This window comes from Xenopus laevis, chromosome 8L (genome assembly GCF_017654675.1).
Source record: "Xenopus laevis strain J_2021 chromosome 8L, Xenopus_laevis_v10.1, whole genome shotgun sequence".
Lineage (NCBI taxonomy): Eukaryota > Metazoa > Chordata > Amphibia > Anura > Pipidae > Xenopus > Xenopus laevis.
The window spans coordinates 134,515,634-134,539,097 of record NC_054385.1 but is presented as its reverse complement, the minus strand read 5'-3'; the positions used below and the strand labels follow the sequence as shown (position 1 = coordinate 134,539,097).

Below are 23,464 nucleotides of genomic sequence, written 5' to 3'. Positions count from 1 at the left end.
TTAGTTTCTACAAGGTATGATCTTGGAGTTTGGACATCACATGGTTGCCATTTTCCTCCAGGCTTTTGCATCATGACCCGATCTCCCTCCTGCAGGACAGATAATGGCCTGGTCCCTCTGTTGTAGTATCTGGATTGTCTTTATTGTTTATTCTGCAGTTTTGTGCTCACAAGAGCTGATTGTATAATCTGTGGTAGTAACTGGTTGTGTGTCATGGGTAGTGTGGAGCGCAGATGGCGGCTCATTAGTAGTTGAGCTGGTGACCCAATTCCATCAATTGATGTGTTTCTGTATTCCAGTAGGACAATGTAGGGATCTCCATCACTCTGTTTTGCCTTTGAGAGCAGATGTTTAACAGTCTGAACTGTTTTCTCAATTTGTCCATTTGATTGTGGATAGTTTGGACTAGAAGTCGTGTGCTGAAAGTCATAGGTTTTAGTGAATCGTGCAAACTCTGTGGATGCAAACAGAGGGCCATTATGTGACACAAACTCATGTGGAATTCCATGTCTGGCAAATATTGCTTTTAGTTTTTCTATGACATTAGAAGTAGAAGTGTTTTTCAAACATTCGAGTCCCTTCCGGCAGCAGTACTGCTCCTAGGCCTTGTTTGGATGGATCCACTTGAACTGTTACCTCCTTTTTAGTGTCATAATAAGTTAAAGTTCCAGCATTGGAAATGACCTGTTTTATTTTGTTAAATGCCTCATTCTGCTGAGTGTTTCTTTTAAAGTTCTCTTAGGGGTGAGAGAACATCAGTAAGATGGAATGAATTTTGCCAGGTAATTAGCCAGTCCTAAAACCATTTCAAGTGCTGACTGACTGTCAGGTGGTCTCATATTAGCTATTGCTGCCATTTTGTTTGGATCAAGATTTAGGCCAAAGTATTTAATTTGCTCTTTTCTCAGAGTACATTTGTCCACATTGAATTGAACTCCTTTTTCCTGGAATTCTGAAGCATGGCTTTTAAGTTGGAATCATGTTCTTCAAGAGTTTTACCATAAACCAGAAGGTCATCCACATAAGCAGCAACGCCCTGAAGACCTGCATTTGTTTCAACTTTTCCTTTTAAAACTTCCAGAGCAAAGTGAATAAAAAAAAAAAGAAGATTGTAAGGGGGGTTAAGGGTTAATGCTCCGCTGTCACCATGGAAACCAGACTTTACTCCAAGGATGGGAATCCACACCGATGGTTATAAAAACGTAGAATATTTATTGGAACACTTCAACAACATCCATTCAACTTTTGTACAGTCCAAGCACATTCACAAGGTGTCAAACACTCCATTTCTTGCAGAGCAGTTACCTCTTCGAATAGTGAACCCCTCACACAGAGTCACAGGAGACACAGGAACACCCCTTTCCAGGGTCACTTACCACCTCCTGCTTCAGTCGGGCTGACACTAGTGCACCACTGAACCTTCAGGGTAGGACTTTTCTTTCACCTTCTGGTCCTACCAGTCCGACATACGTCCTATGCCCCTCTGGCCTACTCCACGTAGTATTTTCTTCGCCCCCTCCTTCAGGATGTTCATGTTCCCCTAACATTCCGGCCCTCACTGGCAAAGCCTTTGCTCCTAAGCCACTAACTCCTCGTTGGGGTCTTGGCTTCCCGTTCTAGTGTTCAACTAACTATCCATAGTACCTAGTACTTGCACTTGTAGCCTTACCTCTCTCTACTTCCAGATGCATCCATTAACCACCCTTGAATGTGTTTTCCCTTTATATACTTTCCTTACTTAACCATCCCTTTAACATCTACTGTGCTGTTCTTACTTCAGTGCCTTTCCCTAGGTCACCTCATGAAACCTCCAAGATTCACTTGCTTCACACCACACATTACAGTCTCAAATAAACATTTAACATTTTCAACCACTTCAACATTTTTACAGCATTCAACATACACTTAACACATACAATATACACATGTTCATACAATATACACAATATCAGCACACAAACCCAATCCCCCCAAGATGTGTAAAGTGGTACCATCCTTGTGGTGTGTTAAATGTTGTTAATATAGAGCTATCCTGGTCTCATTTTATTTGCCAGTATTCTGATTGGCATCTAGAAAACGGAGATACTTTGCTCCTGCTAGTCCACGAGTCATGTCTTCTAGGGTAGGCATTTGATAGCGCTCTCATTTCACTGCTTTGTTTAGGTCTCGGGGATCTAGACAAATCCGTATTTCTCCCCTGCAAGGTTTTTCTACTATGACCATTGAATGTTCAGGGGACTCATCAACTGTAACAATGACACCCAGTTTTTACATTCTGTCAATCTCGTTGGAAAGTCTTTCCTTAAGGGCCACTGGGACTCTGCGAGGAGCATGTACAGTTGGACTGATTGTTTTATCCACCAGAATTTTGTACTCCCCAGGAAAATGTCCAAGTCCATGGAAGACATCTTTGTATTCGTTAAGAGTGTCAATTTTTTCCAGATGTCCCTGTATTCTGTGAATCTACCACAGACAGTACCATCTGAATTAGCTTTAAATCCAGACAGGCCCTGAGCCCCAAAACAGGATTAGCCATAGTCTTGACAATGTAAAATTGCAGCTTCTGTTTATTATCTTTATAGGTACAGTCCAAAGTGCAAATGCCTTTCACATCTAGTTGTTCTCCACCATATCCATACAGCTTGTGATTGGTTTCTCTGAGTGGTTCTGAAAACCTTTTCTGTTGACATATATTGAAAGGTATTTACCTGTATTTACCTGTATCTAGTTAGAATTTTACTGTGAAGCTTTGCTTCTTACTCCTATTTCAGTGAAAACCTGGTCAGGATGATCTTTTGCAATTGCATTTATGAATGCAGATCAGCTAGTTGTAGTTACCAAGATCTTGTAGATCACAAGGTCTTGCAATATCAGTTGCTTTGAGTAGATTATGATCAGCACCTTGATTTACTAATTTCTCTAATGTCACCAATCATCAGCATCAGTGAATGTGCAGTCCCTTGCTAGTAATCTCAGATCTGTAACAAATTGTCCCATAGGTTCAGTTGCTTCTTGCACCCTTTTATAAAATGTATATCTTGCAAAGATTGGGTTTGCTTTTGGGGTTACATAATCATTGTATCATTTATAATAAGCGCTGAGCTGTTTGCTCTCCTCTACAGACATGTCTCCCATGAGTTGTAAATGTCCCTTCCTTTTACTGATAAAGGGCCCATGTGGCCTGAAACATTGCTAAACTTTCTTGTCTACTTTGAGCCACTTTCTCTGCACTACAAATTGGACCGGTGTGCTGTAGTTTCCTTGGACTTCTACAATATTTTGACCCTGAGCGGGGGGTCTTATAGACTGTTTAGCACCTGAAAATGTCTATTGGTAACAGGTGAGCATTAATTTTGTGTGGAACCTTTCTTTCTCTCCAACCCACAACAACAAATAACAGCATTTGTCTTCCTCTTCTTTTGCCTTGAGAGGACCCTTAAAGATTAGTTCTACATGTTGTTTAAACCTTTTCCATTCGTCTGAGAGATGAATGGTGTCCCAGTCCATGCTGAGTAGCTGAATACCTGCAAACTCCAAGCTTTTCCTTATTGCAGTCTTCTCTCTGCTGTGTGTTTAGTGCTGTGGTCTGTAAATTACCAGCTTCTGACACCATGTAATGTTTCTGATTGTGAGGTTTAAACTATTCATAAAGACACAGGAGATCTTCTTGCTGTAAGGGATCTGTATTTCTATCAGTCCAGCACACTTCAAGATGGCCACAGGACCTCCCACATTAACAAGTTCCACTCTTTTATGTGTAAAGCATTATCATGCCACATTATATTACATCTGGTCTAGTGATGTGGGTACGGTTGCAATCTGTCCAGTTGTGACCCAGATAGCCTGGTATTTTGACAGGCTGCCCGGGTCAAAACTTCCTGCTTGGTTTTCCAAATAAGGAAATCTGGCCAGGATTCCCCATGATTGCCACAGTGATCGGCCAATCATTGAATGTTGCATCTTAGCCCGGCCCCTGATGTCACAGACTGTTCCTCCATGTTATGGCCCTGCCCCTCTACATGACGGCCCGTCCCCCTGCCCGGTCTCCACTGGTTAGAAAGGTGGCAACCCTAGATGTGTGGGTTTGGGTTTTTCCCACCCACCCGACACCTGCCCTCCCTCCACCCAAGCTCAACCTCTGGGTTCCTTTTCTAGACTCATGCCGATGTCGATGATGTCACAAAAGGGGTGGGGCGAGCAGGAACGTCTCTATAAATGTTGAAGTCAGAAGCCGGCATTAGTAAGGTCATGGGTGGGGAGAGCAGTCAGAAGGGCTCAACCCGGACCCGCCCGTGACCTGGAAATGGGGGGTTTGAGGTCAGCCTGAGCCCTTCCGACCCGCAGGTATGGGGCAAGCCACACATCACTAACCTGGTGTAACATCCATGTAATCTTGTTTATTTGTAATCCATTAATGTATATCCATATGGTATTCCCAGAGAGTGCAGTGTCCAGTATATAGTCCTGACTCTCCTTTTGGATAGAACTGGGCCAGTAACTAAGTGGAGGTGACTGATCCTAATGGGCACTGGAACCTGGGGTCTAACCTACTCTGCTCAGAGAAAGGACCTGACTAATGAACCTTCTGCTTCTTATGGAACAATTCCCTGAGTCCCTAACTGGGCCCTAGATCTGCAATAGCTACAGTGAGGCCTATTGGAACAGGAACCTGAGGGGCCTAAATGGAGCATAAATCTTTCCCTGACTGACACTCACTCACACACTAAGTGGAACTGCCAGTTGGTACCAACTTTGTTCCCCAGTGGATCCCTCTCATCCTGGTGCCCATACCTTCCTCACTGTGTTGGGCACCTCGGGGGAGACTGTGGGCCTGGTGGCGGACAAGATGTCGGCGCAACGGTAGATTATACGGCCTCTCCGGATCACAAGGTGCTTTCTTTTTTTCCGTGGTTTTTGTGCTTTTTTACTTTGTTTTTTGTAAAGCTATGGACATCAGAACAACTAAGGTCCAGGTCTATAATCACCAGAAACTCCTTCGGTATAGCAATCATGCATATCTTACGATAAAGGATGGCTTATTGCACACACTATGGGATCTCGGCCTATCTCAGGAGCCGGAACTTCTAACCGTGGTCTCGCCGGTGTACGAGGACGCAGAAGAGCAGAAAGCAGGCAGGAGTCGGTGCTAGGCTAAGAACTAACCCCAGCCAACCTGCTCTCCTGTCCATACTACTATCTAATGTCTGCGCCATACAAAATCAAATGGACTACCTTAGACTCCAGCAAACTACCCAGCGTATATTCAGAGACTGCTGAATGTTCATATTCACAGAGACGTGGCTCAGCGAAAGAGTCCCGGATGTCGCTGACAGAGTCACTGCCCTGAGCGGTAAGAATCGCGGTGGTGGTCTGTGTGTTTACATCAACACAAAATGGTGCAGGAGTTTGTCGTTGTGAAGTACAGACCCTTTTATTTACCCCGTGAGATTGCCTCCATTCATATTATCGCTGGAGATTTTAACCATGCGAATCTCAGGTCAGTGCTCCTTAAATTCCATCAGCATGTGGAATTTGCTACGAAACACGATGGATGAGGTTTACACAAACATTTCCAGTGAGTACCGAGCAGGGCCCTGCCCACACTTCAGATACTCAGACCACATCTCTGTTATGCTAATTCCAGTAGACAGACCACTCGTCAGGCACTGTAAACTGGTTCTGAAGCAGGTGAAACATGGCCACCAGGAGCCATGACTGCTCTTCAGGACTGTTTTGAGTGCACTGACTGGAACATGTTTAGGGAGGCTGCAACCTACAGCGACTACATCAACTTGGATGAATATACGTCATCTGTAATCAGCTACATCACAAAGTGCAGTGATGATGTCACTGTCTCCAAGTGCATCACTACACACCTCAACCAGAAGCCGTGGTTCACTGAAGAGGAACGTGTGTTACTGAGGGCCCCAGACTCTGCTTTCAGGGAAGGTGATGAAGTTGCCCTGAGAACAGCGAGAGCCTAACTTTTCCGTGCCATCAGAGTAGCTCAGCGCACATACACTCAGAGAATACACCGCTTCTTCCAGGAGACACACAAAACCACCACCATGTGGTGTCCCCGTGCCAAAGAAATCATCAGTGTCCTGCCTCAACGACTACCATCCTGTGGCACTCGCCCCCATCATCATGAAGTGAAGAGAAGCTTGTCAAGAAACACATCAAAACCCTGCTGCCACCAGCACTGGACCCCCTACAGTTCACATACCATCCAAATCACTCAACAGACGATGCAATAGCCACCACCCTCCATCTGGCCCTCTCTCATCTGGACAAAAAAGACACCTACGTTCAAATGCTGTTCATAGTCTTCAGTTCAGCATTCAACACTATCATTCCTCAGCATCTGATAGAAAAGCTGAGTCTGCTTGGACTGAACACCTCCCTCTGCAGTTGGTTCTGGACTTCCTAAGCGACAGACGTCAGTCAGTCAGGGATGGAAATACCATCTCCAGAACCACCACACTGAGCACCAGAGCCCCTCAAGGCTGTGTGCTTAGTCCTCTACTGTTCACATCATAAAGTTCGCTGATGACACAACTGTGGTGGGTCTCATCAGCAATAATGACGAGTCCCCATACAGAGAGGAGGTGCAGCAGTTAACAGACTGGTGCAGAGCCAACAACCTGTCTCTCAATGTAGACAAAACAAAGGAGATGGTTGTTGACTTTAGGAAGACTAGGAGTGACCACCTGCCATTGTACATCGACGGCTCTAATGTGGAGATCATCAAAAGCACCAAATTCCTTGGTGTCCACCTGGCGGAGAACCTCACCTGGTCCCACAACACCAGCTACTTAACCAAGAAAGCCCAACAGCGCCTCTACTACCTGCACAAGCTGAGGAAATCCCATCTCCCACCATCCATACTCACAACCTTCTACAGAGGGACTATCGAGAGCATCCTGAGCAGCTCTATCACTGTCTGGCCTGGAACTGCACTGTCATGGAGCACAAGACCCTACAGAGGATAGTGAAGACAGCAGAGAAGATCATAGGTGTCTCTCTTCCTTCCATCACAGACATTTACACCACTTGCTGCATCCGTAAAGCCACCAGCATTGTGTCTGATCCAACACACACTCACACTCACTGTTCACACTCCTGCCATCTGGAAAAGGTACCGGAGCATTAGGGCCCTCACTACCAGACCATATGGCTCCTGAATACTCAGGAACCAGATAGATCTCACTCACACTCACACTCCATCTGACCTTACTATATACCACAACGTTACACACCACTGTACTCCATTGTATAAATAAATAGCCATTGGATACAATTGTTCTCTATGAGCACATCTGCACTTTATCATGTTCTTTATCATGTTCTCTTTAAGCTCTTTCTTTGGCAGTTCCAGTGTAAGCAAATGATTGGTCAGATCAATGTCTCTATTGATAATATGTGTTGGGAGCCTGAGTTTTAGGTATAGTAACTCGGTTTCCTCTTAGTATTTGGACACCTTAGTGGTCCTTTAATATACTCAGGCAGCTATGTCTCCCTTCCTGGGTCCACTAGGATTTACTCTAGGGGTTACAGTTTGCCCACTAGGGGGTAGTATGCGAGACTATAAAAAGATATAGCCCCATATGCTCAAGGTTTTTCCTGGGACATCGCCTCTCTTTTAAGCTGTTCCCCCAAGAGACCTGATTATTTATTAGTTACAATTGTATCTCAGCGGCCGAGTATTCTGCTTTCTTTGCCAAAAGCCTCTTCTCTAGTTTGGTTTTAGAAACGTTATCTTTTTCTGGCATCAGTGCAGTTGATCAAACGGAAACTCGGGACATTTCAGTAAGAATCCCACACTGAAACCCTAATATTCCTTCAGTAATAAGCTGCCATTTGTAGGGAGGGTGTCGAGATGTAGTTCATCAATGCTGTCCCTAACCACAGTTATTATACTTGCTTTCTGAGCTCAAGTAGTTAAAGGACCAGTAACATCAAAAATTTTTTACAAAAAATTCGTTAGTATACAACGAAAAATAAACACCTTGACAAATTAAACTTGTAAATTGCAAAGCCTTTGTTTAGAAATAACTTACCGAAACTTCACTTCCTGTCCTCTTCAAAACAGGCGATACGGCGACCATCCATCCTGCAGTGCTTGATTTCTTCTCCCTGGCTATTCTAGTGACAGCTCTCGAGTGCTGGCTGGTGGAACAGGGTTTGTAGTGGGGTTCCCGATGTGCTCCGAGCCTGCCAGTGCCTGAGTGCACCTCACCTTCCCAGGCTAAAGACCACGATTTGTACTTTCGTGCTGCCTCACAATGAAGTCTGTGTTTTACCGTCGCTTCTTCATTCTCCTTCCTTGGGTGCTGATTGTGCTGATTATAATAGACCGTGACACGAGGAGATCCCCTGGCTCAAGCAGAGTCCCCAGCGCTCGCTATTACCCCTACTGGAAACCCGGAAGGGTCGGACATGCAGCTCTCGTGAGACCCCGACCCTGTGACCCCCAACGCTAACCGGGGCTGAACTCTGCCCTCACAGGAGGAAGAACGAGACTGTGCTGCCCAGGATCTATGCCATCACCCCCACCTACAGCCGCCCGGTGCAGAAAGGAGAGCTCACCCGCCTGGCCAATACCTTCCGCCTGGTGCCGCGTTTACATTCGATTCTGGTGGAGGACTCTGTGCACCCCGACGGAGCTGGCGAGCCGCTTCTTGGCTGGGGCAGGAGTCAAAAGCAGTCACCTGTATGCGGTCTTTAGCATAGGAGCAGTGCGGGAAGCGGGGCAGCATCGGCAGCTCCCCGTCCTTTTTTTTCCACTGCCCACATCAAAGTCGGTCTTTTTGGGGAGCAGATGTAGGGCCCGCAGAATGCACAGAGTCCTCCACCAGAATCGAATGTAAACGCGGCACCAGGCGGAAGGTATTGGCCAGGCGGGTGAGCTCTCCTTTCTGCACCGGGCGGCTGTAGGTGGGGGTGATGGCATAGATCCTGGGCAGCACAGTCTCGTTCTTCCTCCTGTGAGGGGCAGAGTTCAGCCCGGGTTAGCGTTGGGGGTCACAGGGTCGGGGTCTCACGAGAGCTGCATGTCCGACCCTCCGGTTCCAGTAGGGGTAATAGCGAGCGCTGGGGACTCTGCTTGAGCCCGGGGATCTCCTCGTGTCACGGTCTATTATAATCAGCACAATCAGCACCCAAGGAAGGAGAATGAAGAAGCGACGGTAAAACACAGACTTCATTGTGAGGCAGCACGAAAGTACAAATCGTGGTCTTTAGCCTGGGAAGGTGAGGTGCACTCAGGCACTGGCAGGCTCGGAGCACATCGGGAACCCCACTACAAACCCTGTTCCACCAGCCAGCACTCGAGAGCTGTCACTAGAATAGCCAGGGAGAAGAAATCAAGCACTGCAGGATGGATGGTCGCCGTATCGCCTGTTTTGAAGAGGACAGGAAGTGAAGTTTCGGTAAGTTATTTCTAAACAAAGGCTTTGCAATTTACAAGTTTAATTTGTCAAGGTGTTTATTTTTCGTTGTATACTAACGAATTTTTTGTAAAAAATTTTTGATGTTACTGGTCCTTTAAGGTGATTCCAGCAGCTAAGTGCAAGTGATAAACAAGATGGCGGGTGACAGGAGGAGTCCATTGTGGAGTCACCTTTATCCAGTGCCCAGATCTTTCCTCCTCCTGCTGGTCTGCTGAACATGACTTATGGAACTACAACACTCTATATCCTCCAGCTGCACAAGTAACAACACTGTCCACTTTACTCTTCCTCACCATGTCCAGCAGAACCCCAAGAACATCTTGCACCTCAAGATCCAACAGTTGACTACTCCAATGTGTCTGTTTGGATGCTCTATGAATCATATCTGTCTTCTAGATACATACTGACCCCTTCTTCTCTTTGGCCCTGGGATCTGCCTGCCATAGATGAAAGAGACGCAGGTCCATTTGGGTCAGTGTATAGGAGGCTCATTCTTGGCTCTACAATGTGGCCTTATCCTTGAGGAACTTACAGAAGAAGGTGGAGACATGGAGGTCTTGTTCCTGTTGAGACTGAACCTCAGTGTTCTGTGTAGACTTATAATACAATGTGTTCTGCTCACACTCACAACATACTCACTGGAACTGTAGAAAGGGGGAATATAATATAGAAACCAATGTAATATTACTACTAAGAAAATAATATAATAATACTAAAACTGTAGAACCATTATATAGACCAGTCAGTCCTTTAGAAAAGACGCTGTCTTGTTTGGTTCCTTTAGGTTCTGTTCCCTACACCTTCCACTAGGAGGAGCTCTAGTTCCCTGTATAGCCTGGACCTTTGTGTGTGGGGGAGGGGGAGGTGGTAGTTTCCTCCAGTATATGCTGAATCTTCTGCTGTCTGTGCCTATATATTATACACTTACATTATGTGCATATATGATATGGGGGTGACAGGGGAAAGATGGGGGGCTGTGCCTTTATATTATACACTTACATTATGTGCATATATGATATGGGGTGACAGGGGAAAGATGGGGGGCTGTGCCTATATATTATACACTTATATTATGTGCATATATGATATGGGGGTGACAGAGGAAAGATGGGGGGCTGTGCCTTTATATTATACACTTACATTATGTGCATATATGATATGGGGGTGACAGGGGAAAGATGGGGGGCTGTGCCTATATATTATACACTTACATTATGTGCATATATGATATGGGGGTGACAGAGGAAAGATGGGGGGCTGTGCCTATATATTATACACTTACATTATGTGCATATATGATATGGGGGTGACAGAGGAAAGATGGGGGTATATCTGTGCCTATATATTATACACTTACATTATGTGCATATATGATATGGGGGTGACAGAGGAAAGATGGGGGGCTGTGCCTATATATTATACACTTACATTATGTGCATATATGATATGGGGGTGACAGAGGAAAGATGGGGGGCTGTGCCTATATATTATACACTTACATTATGTGCATATATAATATGGGGTGACAGGGGAAAGATGGGGGCTGTGCCTATATATTATACACTTACATTATGTGCATATATGATATGGGGGTGACAGGGGAAAGATGGGGGGCTGTGCCTATATATTATACACTTACATTATGTGCATATATGATATGGGGGTGACAGAGGAAAGATGGGGGGCTGTGCCTATATATTATACACTTACATTATGTGCATATATGATATGGGGGTGACAGGGGAAAGATGGGGGGCTGTGCCTTTATATTATACACTTACATTATGTGCATATATGATATGGGGGTGACAGGGGAAAGATGGGGGGCTGTGCCTATATATTATACACTTATATTATGTGCATATATGATATGGGGGTGACAGGGGAAAGATGGGGGCTGTGCCTATATATTATACACTTATATTATGTGCATATATGATATGGGGGTGACAGGGGAAAGATGGGGGCTGTGCCTATATATTATACACTTACATTATGTGCATATATGATATGGGGGTGACAGAGGAAAGATGGGGGGCTGTGCCTATATATTATACACTTACATTATGTGCATATATGATATGGGGGTGACAGGGGAAAGATGGGGGCTGTGCCTATATATTATACAGTTACATTATGTGCATATATGATATGGGGGTGACAGAGGAAAGATGGGGGGCTGTGCCTATATATTATACACTTACATTATGTGCATATATGATATGGGGGTGACAGGGGAAAGATGGGGGCTGTGCCTATATATTATACACTTACATTATGTGCATATATGATATGGGGGTGACAGAGGAAAGATGGGGGGCTGTGCCTATATATTATACACTTACATTATGTGCATATATGATATGGGGGTGACAGGGGAAAGATGGGGGGCTGTGCCTTTATATTATACACTTACATTATGTGCATATATGATATGGGGGTGACAGGGGAAAGATGGGGGGCTGTGCCTATATATTATACACTTATATTATGTGCATATATGATATGGGGGTGACAGAGGAAAGATGGGGGGCTGTGCCTTATATTATACACTTACATTATGTGCATATATGATATGGGGGTGACAGGGGAAAGATGGGGGGCTGTGCCTATATATTATACACTTACATTATGTGCATATATGATATGGGGGTGACAGAGGAAAGATGGGGGTATATCTGTGCCTATATATTATACACTTACATTATGTGCATATATGATATGGGGGTGACAGAGGAAAGATGGGGGGCTGTGCCTATATATTATACACTTACATTATGTGCATATATGATATGGGGGTGACAGAGGAAAGATGGGGGGCTGTGCCTATATATTATACACTTACATTATGTGCATATATGATATGGGGGTGACAGGGGAAAGATGGGGGGCTGTGCCTATATATTATACACTTAGCATTATGTGCATATATGATATGGGGGTGACAGAGGAAAGATGGGGGCTGTGCCTATATATTATACACTTACATTATGTGCATATATGATATGGGGGTGAGACGGGGAAAGATGGGGGGCTGTACCATATATTATACACTTACATTGATGTGCCATATATGACTATGGGCGGTGGACCAGGGGAAAGATGGGGGGCTGTGCCTATATATTATTAGCACTTACATATATGGGAAGGTGACAGGATGGGGTATGATATTAACATTATAGCAGGATCTGGATTAGCCAGATTAGGGAGTAATTGGACATAATGAGTTAATGAGCACTGTGAGGTGCATGTGATCAGCTTCTGACCATGTGATCTGCTGTGTATTGTTACTTCCTGTATCACATGACTCTCTACAGCCAATCAGAATGCTAGTTTGCCCCAGTGATTCAGACAGTTCTATTGCTGAGTCGGGGGTGTGTGGAACGGAGGACCCTGAGGCTGGAGCGGGGGAGACTGATGGAAGGTTGGAGGAAGTGAATTTGTTACAATGTATCATTAGAGGAGGTGGAACTGTGAGGCACAAGTACTGGGAGTAGAGATAATGTAACTCTATGGGCTTCTACTGGAGACTGTGGGACACTGAGAGGATCTAGGGACCCCGGAGCCCCCTGAGCTGCTGCTTCTTCTTCTTCTTCTTATTATTATTATTATATAGATTAACTGAGCAGGGGAGAGAGTCATTGGTAGAACAGTCAGTGGAAATGCTGAAAGGTGAATGCAGGGGATTGTGGGAGTTGTAGTACACTGACAGCTGGAGGGACACAGCAGTTATATATATATATATATACATGAGGATGACACAAGGAAACAATGCTGCACAATTCACTCTACATCTGAGAAGTAAATGTGCCTTCTACTCCCCCCAGGTGCTGATTTGGGATTGGCCTGATCTGTTGGAATCTCCTTCACCATGTGGTCCTGGTTCCTCCCAATTCTGGGGGTGCTCGTCCTGGCTCGGGGCTCCTCGGGTGAGTAACACTCTTTGCCTGGGACTTATCCTGACACTAATTATGGAGCTTAGTCTTTTGGTTGTAGAGCGGATGCTGGGAGTTGCAGTTGAACAAGAGCTGGAGGGGAAGAAGGTTGGGTATCCCTGATGCATGTAGTACTAATAATAATAATAATAATAAAGGTGTTTTTCATGTTTGTACCTAAGGGCTATTATTATTATTAGTATTGCAGGAGTTCAGTTGCTTTAAAGGGAAAGTGAAAGTAATAAGAGCAGCTTGTCCCTGACTCCTGCATTCTGCTATTAACCCTCACCCCCCCCCCCAATGGCTGATTAATAATAATTATAAAACAATGGGAAGTGGCTTAATCCATGCAGCAATGGCTAATGTGGAGAACTCCTTCTTACAGCTAAGCCCTGGGGAGGGAGGTGCAGCCATTGTAAAACTACAACTCCCTGCACCCCCTGCCCATTAGATGAGTTAGTGGAGAAATGCTGGGAATTGTTAGCAGCTGGAGGGCCTCCTCTCCCAGGGAACATAATGTAGGTCTAATGTCCCATGTTTAATTGCAGGAGGGCGCCTCTGTGCCCCATTGAATTTCGGACAGAGTTCAGTTGTGTGTCAGTGTAACGCCACCTACTGTGACACTCTGGACCCCATTGTCGTCCCATCTGTGGGCAACTTCAGTGTCTATGAGACGAGCCAGTCTGGGAAACGTCTGCAAGTCATGTCTGGAACCTTCACCAAGAGGCAACCATCCCCAATGGGTACGTCACCCCCTCCCCATAACCCTGGCCCTATTAGCCCACGTGTGTCTATGATACTCCTGGAGATGTAACAATTAGGGGCTTAAATGTGCCCCATAGTCCAACATATGTGCCCTTGTCTCTGTCTCCATACTAGTAGCCAATATGCCCAGGGTCAGTGCCTGTGTGACTGTGTGTGTTTTATACAGATCTTGTGCTGACGCTCAATGATAAGAAGAAGTTCCAGACCATTAAGGGATTCGGTGGAGCAGTGACGGACTCGGCCGCACTCAATATATTGTCCCTTTCAGATGAGACCAAGGAAAACCTGCTCAGATCCTACTTCTCAGAGGAAGGTGAGGCCAGTGGTTGGACACATAAGCTTGGCCAGTAGTGATGGGAGAATTTATTCACCAGGGGCAAATTCGCTGCCAATTTCCATGTTTCGCTGCTGGCAAATAAATCCACGAAATTGCCGTAATGATTCAGACACCAGCAACAATTAAACGCATGCCCATTCACGTCAAATTGTCGCCAGCGTCAAAATTCACATTTCACAAATTTTCCACATTTTGTGGAAAATTTGTGAATTTTCCGACAAAGCGAAACGGGACAAATTCGCCCATCACTATTGGCCAGTATAACAATACCTGATATACCAGGAGTACATCCATTGACCAGTATAACTCACCTGGGTGCCAGTAAATTCCAATCATTGATAATGGGAAGGGAAGGCTCATACCACTCTCAACAGAGAAGCCAGTCCCTTGAATTCTTGTCCTGACACCACAAGTTCATTGTAGGAGTAGCTCAATATTTCAGGAAAGCTACTTGTAGCACTTTAAAGGGTAAGAAAAGCCCAATTCCAACTTGGCAGGTGCTGTGCGACACCAGTGTTTGTCCTTTCTCAGGTGCCCCTCGGATGTGTCTGTTACACCATATAAATACTACAATTATTATACAGCAAATGAGGAACTGATTGATTCACAAGCAAAGACTAACACCCAAAACATTTATGTACAAATGGGGATATTTTGGTTAAGTTCAACCCCTCCAGATAACCCAAGCACGTTAAAAAAAACCATGCATATCCTACCTACCTACACACTCACTTATATAAATATATATATTTGTTTGAAGAGGAGAAACACTCCTGGAACACCCTGTGATCCAACATTGATCTGTCACAAATAATCCAGTGCCCTTAGTATAAGTAAGTGACAGATCTCTGATCCAATCAAGTAAAGTTTATTCGCTGTCAGGCCTTGTACAAATGATCGAGTGATTATTGTGTAATAAAACATTTTGGTCCCAAAGGTTTTGATAAAGTGCTGAATAAACAACTGAGATCTGGTGGGTAATGCTGGTTGTACATAGAGAGGAAACCAAATAGAAGTTGGGGGATTCTCTCCCTGAATCAGGGGTACAGGCTGATACATTAGATAGGTACAAGGAAGGGTCGGATGCTTTATTCACCAATAGCTCCTCCCAGCAGACCGGAGGGAGCCAATGAGATTAGAGGAGGGAAAGGGGTGTTACAGGGAGAGCTGGGAAGTGAATCAGGGGTACAGGCTGATACATTAGATAGGTACAAGGAAGGGTCGGATGCTTTATTCACCAGTAGCTCCTCCCAGCAGACAGGAGGGAGCCAATGAGATTAGAGGAGGGAAAGGGGTGTTACAGGGAGAGCTGGGAAGTGAATCAGTGGTACAGGCTGATACATTAGATAGGTACAAGGAAGGGTCGGATGCTTTATTCACCAGTAGCTCCTCCCAGCAGACAGGAGGGAGCCAATGAGATTAGAGGAGGGAAAGGGGTGTTACAGGGAGAGCTGGGAAGTGAATCAGTGGTACAGGCTGATACATTAGATAGGTACAAGGAAGGGTCGGATGCTTTATTCACCAGTAGCTCCTCCCAGCAGACAGGAGGGAGCCAATGAGATTAGAGGAGGGAAAGGGGTGTTACAGGGAGAGCTGGGAAGTGAATCAGTGGTACAGGCTGATACATTAGATAGGTACAAGGAAGGGTCGGATGCTTTATTCACCAGTAGCTCCTCCCGGCAGACAGGAGGGAGCCAATGAGATTAGAGGAGGGAAAGGGGTGTTACAGGGAGAGCTGGGAAGTGAATCAGGGGTACAGGCTGATACATTAGATAGGTATAAGGAAGGGTCGGATGCTTTATTCACCTGTAGCTCCTCCCAGCAGACAGGAGGGAGCCAATGAGATTAGAGGAGGGAAAGGGGTGTTACAGGGAGAGCTGGGAAGTGAATCAGTGGTACAGGCTGATACATTAGATAGGTACAAGGAAGGGTCGGATGCTTTATTCACCAGTAGCTCCTCCCAGCAGACAGGAGGGAGCCAATGAGATTAGAGGAGGGAAAGGGGTGTTACAGGGAGAGCTGGGAAGTGAATCAGGGGTACAGGCTGATACATTAGATAGGTACAAGGAAGGGTCGGATGCTTTATTCACCAGTAGCTCCTCCCAGCAGACAGGAGGGAGCCAATGAGATTAGAGGAGGGAAAGGGGTGTTACAGGGAGAGCTGGGAAGTGAATCAGGGGTACAGGCTGATACATTAGATAGGTACAAGGAAGGGTCAGATGCTTTATTCACCAGTAGCTCCTCCCAGCAGACAGGAGGGAGCCAATGAGATTAAAGGAGGGAAAGGGGTGTTACAGGGAGAGCTGGGAAATGAATCAATGGTACAGGCTGATACATTAGATAGGTACAAGGAAGGGTCGGATGCTTTATTCACCAGTAGCTCCTCCCAGCAGACAGGAGGGAGCCAATGAGATTAGAGGAGGGAAAGGGGTGTTACAGGGAGAGCTGGGAAGTGAATCAGTGGTACAGGCTGATACATTAGATAGGTACAAGGAAGGGTCGGATGCTTTATTCACCAGTAGCTCCTCCCGGCAGACAGGAGGGAGCCAATGAGATTAGAGGAGGGAAAGGGGTGTTACAGGGAGAGCTGGGAAGTGAATCAGGGGTACAGGCTGATACATTAGATAGGTATAAGGAAGGGTCGGATGCTTTATTCACCTGTAGCTCCTCCCAGCAGACAGGAGGGAGCCAATGAGATTAGAGGAGGGAAAGGGGTGTTACAGGGAGAGCTGGGAAGTGAATCAGTGGTACAGGCTGATACATTAGATAGGTACAAGGAAGGGTCGGATGCTTTATTCACCAGTAGCTCCTCCCAGCAGACAGGAGGGAGCCAATGAGATTAGAGGAGGGAAAGGGGTGTTACAGGGAGAGCTGGGAAGTGAATCAGGGGTACAGGCTGATACATTAGATAGGTACAAGGAAGGGTCGGATGCTTTATTCACCAGTAGCTCCTCCCAGCAGACAGGAGGGAGCCAATGAGATTAGAGGAGGGAAAGGGGTGTTACAGGGAGAGCTGGGAAGTGAATCAGGGGTACAGGCTGATACATTAGATAGGTACAAGGAAGGGTCAGATGCTTTATTCACCAGTAGCTCCTCCCAGCAGACAGGAGGGAGCCAATGAGATTAAAGGAGGGAAAGGGGTGTTACAGGGAGAGCTGGGAAGTGAATCAATGGTACAGGCTGATACATTAGATAGGTACAAGGAAGGGTCGGATGCTTTATTCACCAGTAGCTCCTCCCAGCAGACAGGAGGGAGCCAATGAGATTAGAGGAGGGAAAGGGGTGTTACAGGGAGAGCTGGGAAGTGAATCAGTGGTACAGGCTGATACATTAGATAGGTACAAGGAAGGGTTGGATGCTTTATTCACCAGTAGCTCCTCCCAGCAGACAGGAGGGAGCCAATGAGATTAGAGGAGGGAAAGGGGTGTTACAGGGAGAGCTGGGAAGTGAATCAGGGGTACAGGCTGATACATTAGATAGGTACAAGGAAGGGTCGGATGCTTTATTCACCAGTAGCTCCTCCCAGCAGACAGGAGGGAGCCAATGAGATTAGAGGAGGAAAAGGGGTGTTACAGGGAGAGCTGGGAAGTGAATCAAGGGTACAGGCTGATACATTAGATAGGTACAAGGAAGGGTCGGATGCTTTATTCACCAGTAGCTCCTCCCAGCAGACAGGAGGGAGCCAATGAGATTAGAGGAGGGAAAGGGGTGTTACAGGGAGAGCTGGTAAGTGAATCAGGGGTACAGGCTGATACATTAGATAGGTACAAGGAAGGGTCGGATGCTTTATTCACCAGTAGCTCCTCCCAGCAGACAGGAGGGAGCCAATGAGATAAGAGGAGGGAAAGGGGTGTTACAGGGAGAGCTGGGAAGTGAATCAGGGGTACAGGCTGATACATTAGATAGGTATAAGAAGGGGTTGGATGGTGTTTAGCAAGTGAGGGAATACAGGGATATGGAAGAGTCAAGAAGGAATTTTTTCCCCTCTGAGGCAAATTGGAGGGTTCAGACGGGTTTCTTTGCCTTCCTCTGGATCAACTGACAGGCATGTTTATATAAACAGAAAAGGTTGAACTTGATGGACATGTATGTTACAGGTATTGGCTACAACATTTTGCGGGTTCCTATGGGCAGCTGTGACTTCTCCACACGGATCTACACTTACCTGGACACCGAGGGAGACTTCAGCATGAAGACGTTCAGCCTGCAGGTGGAGGACACCAAGTTAAAGGTGTGTGGGGGGGGGTGTAAGGTCCGTGCACTGGGCAAGTGAAATTGGCACATGAAAGAAAGTTCATCCAGGGATTGGTCCAACTGCCATTCTGGAAGGAGGATTTGTTTATGTAGTTATTCACTTATGGATCTACCTGAAGGTAGTGTGGCCTGGGGTACTTGTACAACCCATGAGGATATTATTACAGTGTGCCAGGAGCCCCGCATGGTGCCTAATGTACAAGATGGAGGGAAGAGTGGGGAAAGTTTTATGTAGAGGTGCATTATGGGTTGTGTGCCCCACTTGGACCAGGTCATCTTTTTATTTCGTGGTTATTCAAAGAATGATGTATGTAGTCCCACTAGTCCTATGGCAGCCAGATATTACACCGTCAGTGGCTTGCCCCATGTTACTCCCTTATTGGAGGTGATGGTTCCTCATGTGGGTGACTGCCTTGGGGAATATGGTGGAGGTTACACCCCACTCTGTGGGAATATGTTTTGTATAGATGCAAAGTCTGCCTGCGGTTCATGGTTTTGGTGGACGAACCAGGGCATTTGTACAGCCCGAAACTGTCAGTTCATATATTTCCTTATGGGCTGGGCCACCATCTGAAATGAAGGAGCCCCATACTATAGGTCTATAGATACTGCTGCCAACCAAGTAGAATAGGGCTCCGTCTAAAAGAAATGGTGGGACAAATTAACTGATACAGCGTCACCCTGGTCTGCCCAACCATCGCCAGTTATACTGAAATGCCCCAATCCCAAACGCTGCCCACTCCACCACAAGCCCCGCCCCTCTGGGGTCTGCAGTCCTGAACCATTATGAGGTACAGGTCTTTCAAGGCCCATTCCATCTTCCTCCAACATGGAGACCCTGCTTACTGGCACGTGTCATATATTTGGGTGATACTGGTGTATAATTCCATGCATATACCACACAGTTGCTCTGAGCTGGGATGTTTTACCCCCTTCATTGAGGATTTATCCAAGTCCCAAACTGGTGCAAATGAGAGCACATGATTTATTGACTTCTATAAATGATTTAACGCTTTGTGTGCCACTTGCTTTCTGCAATGGTTGATACAGGCCTTTTACTCATGCAGTTCAGTTGTACGCTAAGGTCTGGGTTCTTCTTTTAGATTCCTCTTATCCAGAAGGCCAAAGAGTTGTCCAACAGGTCCATCTCTCTCTTTGCGAGTCCTTGGACATCCCCCCCATGGATGAAGACCAATGGGGCCATTACTGGGAAGGGAACCTTGAAAGGGAAGCCTGGAGATCAATATCACAAGACCTGGGCCAACTATTTTATCAGGTAAAGGTCATGAGCAACACATGGTGCTGGATATAATGAAGTGCCAACCCACCTACTTGGTAACTATTTATTTGGGGGGGGGACAGGTTTTTGGATGAGTATGCCAAGCTCAATGTGACGTTTTGGGCTGTGACAGTGGAGAACGAGCCAACTGCTGGGCTGGTCACTGACTACCCCTTCCAGAGCTTGGGATTCACCCCCGAACACATGAGGGATTTCATCGCCTCCGACCTTGGCCCGGCATTTGCCAACAGCTCTCACAAGCAAGTGAAAATCATGATCCTGGATGATAATCGCCTCCTGCTTCCTTATTGGGCCAAAGTGGTTAGTTCCTCATCTTGCAGTCTCCTTTATTTGCTCCTTAATCCCATCCCAGTGTGCCTCAGGGAACTGTAAGCCTACTGTAATATTGTATCTGGGTTTCACTATGAGGGAAAGTCTATCCAGCATTGAACAGGTGAGTGGAAGGTTCTGTGCCCATAAACTTTATCTTGGACCCTACCATGAGGCCTTCATGAGGCTATGGTTGGTCAGTAGATCCTTCCTGAGGACACAAGGACTTCCCTTGGGATTAGAAGAAAGGCTTTCCTTGGGATTAGAAGAAAGGAAAGAAGGTTCCATATTAGAACTAAATCTCAACAAATAATTATGACAGCTTATATTTTGGGCTGGTACAGTAAGTTCAGTATATAAAATACAGCATTTATACCCATTAGGCTTTACTTCTCCTTCCCTGGTCATTAAGGGTTTTGTACAAGCCATCGTCATAGGCTTTGGGGTGACATCCCTAATAAACCCTCATGTTCCAATGAGTCTAAGGTTCTGATACCCTGTACATGTGACCTTCCCACAGATACTGTCGGATCTCAAGGCTGCTCGCTACGTGCACGGTATTGCTGTGCATTGGTACCTGGATGCCATTGTTCCTGCTGATGTCACATTGGGGCGCACCCACCAGCTGTACCCAGACTACTTCCTCTTTGCCTCCGAGGCTTGTACTGGTTTTACACCTTGGAACAAGGGTGTTCAACTGGGGTGTTGGGACCGGGGAAACCAGTACAGTCACAGAATCATAGAGGTGAGTTCTGGCTCTTTTTATTAGTAATACCTTAAAGTTAAAGGGGAAGTAATATTTGGTTTTCAGTGGAGTCCATTTGCTCATTCCAAGACCATTCAATGGGCCACTTACCTGTCAGATCCACAAGAAATTTGTGTTGTGTTTCACATTGACTGGTGTCAATAACTCCCCGCAGGACTTGAATTACTATGTGACGGGTTGGACTGACTGGAATTTGGCGCTGGATATAGAAGGGGGTCCCACGTGGGTTGAAAATAACGTAGACAGTCCCATAATTGTTGACCTCAGCAAAGACGTCTTCTACAAGCAGCCGATGTTCTACCACATGGCGCATTTTAGGTGAGTAACTTGCACTTCTGAGATGTGGTGGATGTTATGGAGGGGCTAGTCTATTGCAACAGGGGATCCAGTTCTGTTACTTGGCTGATCTTGGATCCCCCTTCCTTGTTAATTGCAGTAAATTCATTCCGGAGGGATCTCGGCGTGTGGGGCTGGACCTCAATCAGGGGAGTCAACTAGAAACTGTGGCCTTCCTCTCCCCAGATGGCTCTGTTGCGGTGGTGGTTGTTCTAAACAGGTGAGAGAAGGAACATGGAGTTGCTAAAGGGGCGTTGCTAAAACGTGTATCATTATTTATCACCCAACTATCTGTGCCCTATCTACTTCCCCAACCTAGAGTTCCCTTCCTTGGTTCTGATTCTGCTACCCATCCCCTACTTTGGGTTTCTCCTGGTTCCTGTATGTGTGGATTTGCTCTAAGACCTGTTTCTGTTAATAGGGAGTCGGTGGATGTGAAGTTTTTGATTTCAGACCCAAGTCTGGGAGTCATAGACACAGTGTCCCCAGCAAACTCCATCCAGACCTACATCTGGAGGCGCCAGTGATGGACCCAGTGGCCGAAGAACTAACATTTCTCATATTGACATTAATAATAGCAGCTTGATCCAATGGGCTGAGCATGAACTAAACCAGTCCTGGAGATGAGGTGGGTCTGTGGTCTGAAAGTCCTGTCCCAGAATCCTATGTGCCTTATTCTCTCTGGAGTCTGTTGATAACAAGGGGCAGGACTTTCACGGCTCTCCACTATGGACCCCCACAGGAGGATCTGGCACATAATGTTCAGCCTGGGCCCCTGTGTTGCACTGAGAAACCCCTCGCTCACTGCAGAAAGAAAGCATTGATTTCTTCTCATCTAATGATACATAAGGACCCCTCAATTCCTTGCTGTCCCCCTATTAATCTTGAACTTTGCTCACAACATGATTTCTCATCAATATTGTGGATTTGTTTTTATTCCCACGGTACAACGTAGTAATGCACATACCTGGCAGCCCAGTAGCTCAGGTTTCAGAGAGAACCACATCCATCAAGTTTGACCATTCCCTCAAATATCTCCTCTAGCTGCTACACAGGGTGGAGCCAACCAAATCTATTCCTATACTGAGTGTATTGTTGTATTGTAGAAATACTACAAGTGTTGTAAAACAGTAATAAGGCAAAGATAGAAAATGAGGAACTGATTGATTCACTGGCCAAGACTAATCACAAAAACAATTAGGCGTTTTTAGTGGATACAGGTTAAGAATGTGGTTCCATTAAAGGACAAAGAAAGGTGAAACCATTGAGGGGTCTGCCAGTTTGTTGGGGAGAAGGTTGGCTCACTAGAGAGCGACCAACTAAATGGCGCCTCCCATAGATTTCACATTTCATTGGATTTTAAAAGATGGAAATATTTTAGTTACAGGGGATTCTCTTCCTCGGTATATGCAATATTGGAGCAAGTGCTACAGGGCCTACTCTATAGTAGTACAGACGGTATTGCTCAAACAGTTTGGCAGTGTCTGACACAGGATATGGGGATTAAAGGTGTAGTTTAATTCTTGGTATGGAATAGCCAATAGGATCCTAATACACTTGCTCTTTTTTGGGTTTTTACACTTTCAAGATGTTTGTGTTCATTAACTCTTAGAGTAATGGCACAGAAAGTGATATCTGCCAGTTTATTCAGGCACTGCTTTATCCAATATTACAAATAGTTAGTATTTCTCTCCCCCAGCAGCAGTAGGGTTAATCTCTCCATTGTTCTTGCATTGGGGTTGCATGTGATGAGTACAGCCAGCAGGGGTCACGCAAACACCATGAGACTGAGACTGGGCCAATGGAATAATTACCAGGAGGCCAGAAACTGTAACTGTATTCAACCCACTGCCTGGGATCTTACTGGAGTAACCCTTTGTATGCCAGCTCCAACTGTACACTAACACTCCATGTTGTTGGAAAGAATCTCTGATGGGTCACAATGGTTCTGGCCAGCATCTAATAGTATAGTACTGTATGTGTGTGCCCCAAACTCCTATATCCTTTCTC

The 23,464-nt window shown here is 45.8% G+C and overlaps 1 protein-coding gene across 2 annotated transcripts; it reads left to right on the top strand.

The window, feature by feature from the left end:
* Positions 1-12,754: 12,754 nt before the first annotated feature.
* Positions 12,755-22,371, top strand: gba.L (glucosidase, beta, acid L homeolog). Of its 2 annotated transcripts, none has more exons than XM_018229063.2 (11): positions 12,755-12,876; positions 13,280-13,381; positions 13,936-14,130; positions 14,319-14,465; positions 18,587-18,720; positions 19,847-20,019; positions 20,106-20,343; positions 20,873-21,097; positions 21,273-21,436; positions 21,555-21,674; positions 21,876-22,371. In XM_018229063.2, exons 2-11 carry the CDS (start codon positions 13,324-13,326, stop codon positions 21,979-21,981), a joined length of 1,560 nt encoding a protein of 519 aa, XP_018084552.1. In that variant the 5' UTR covers positions 12,755-12,876; positions 13,280-13,323; the 3' UTR covers positions 21,982-22,371. The 2 variants fall into 2 exon arrangements, with proteins under 2 accessions (XP_018084552.1, XP_018084554.1); XM_018229065.2 differs by lacking the exon at positions 12,755-12,876 and adding an exon at positions 12,957-13,124.
* Positions 22,372-23,464: the final 1,093 nt, after the last annotated feature.

Coding starts and splice junctions, on each gene's coding strand:
- gba.L (XM_018229063.2), top strand. CDS start 13,324: ATGTGGTCCTGGTTCCTCCCAATTCTGGGGGTGCTCGTCCTGGCTCGG. Junction 14,466..18,586: donor ATCCTACTTCTCAGAGGAAG/GTGAGGCCAGTG, acceptor TGTATGTTACAG/GTATTGGCTACAACATTTTG. Junction 18,721..19,846: donor TGGAGGACACCAAGTTAAAG/GTGTGTGGGGGG, acceptor TTCTTCTTTTAG/ATTCCTCTTATCCAGAAGGC.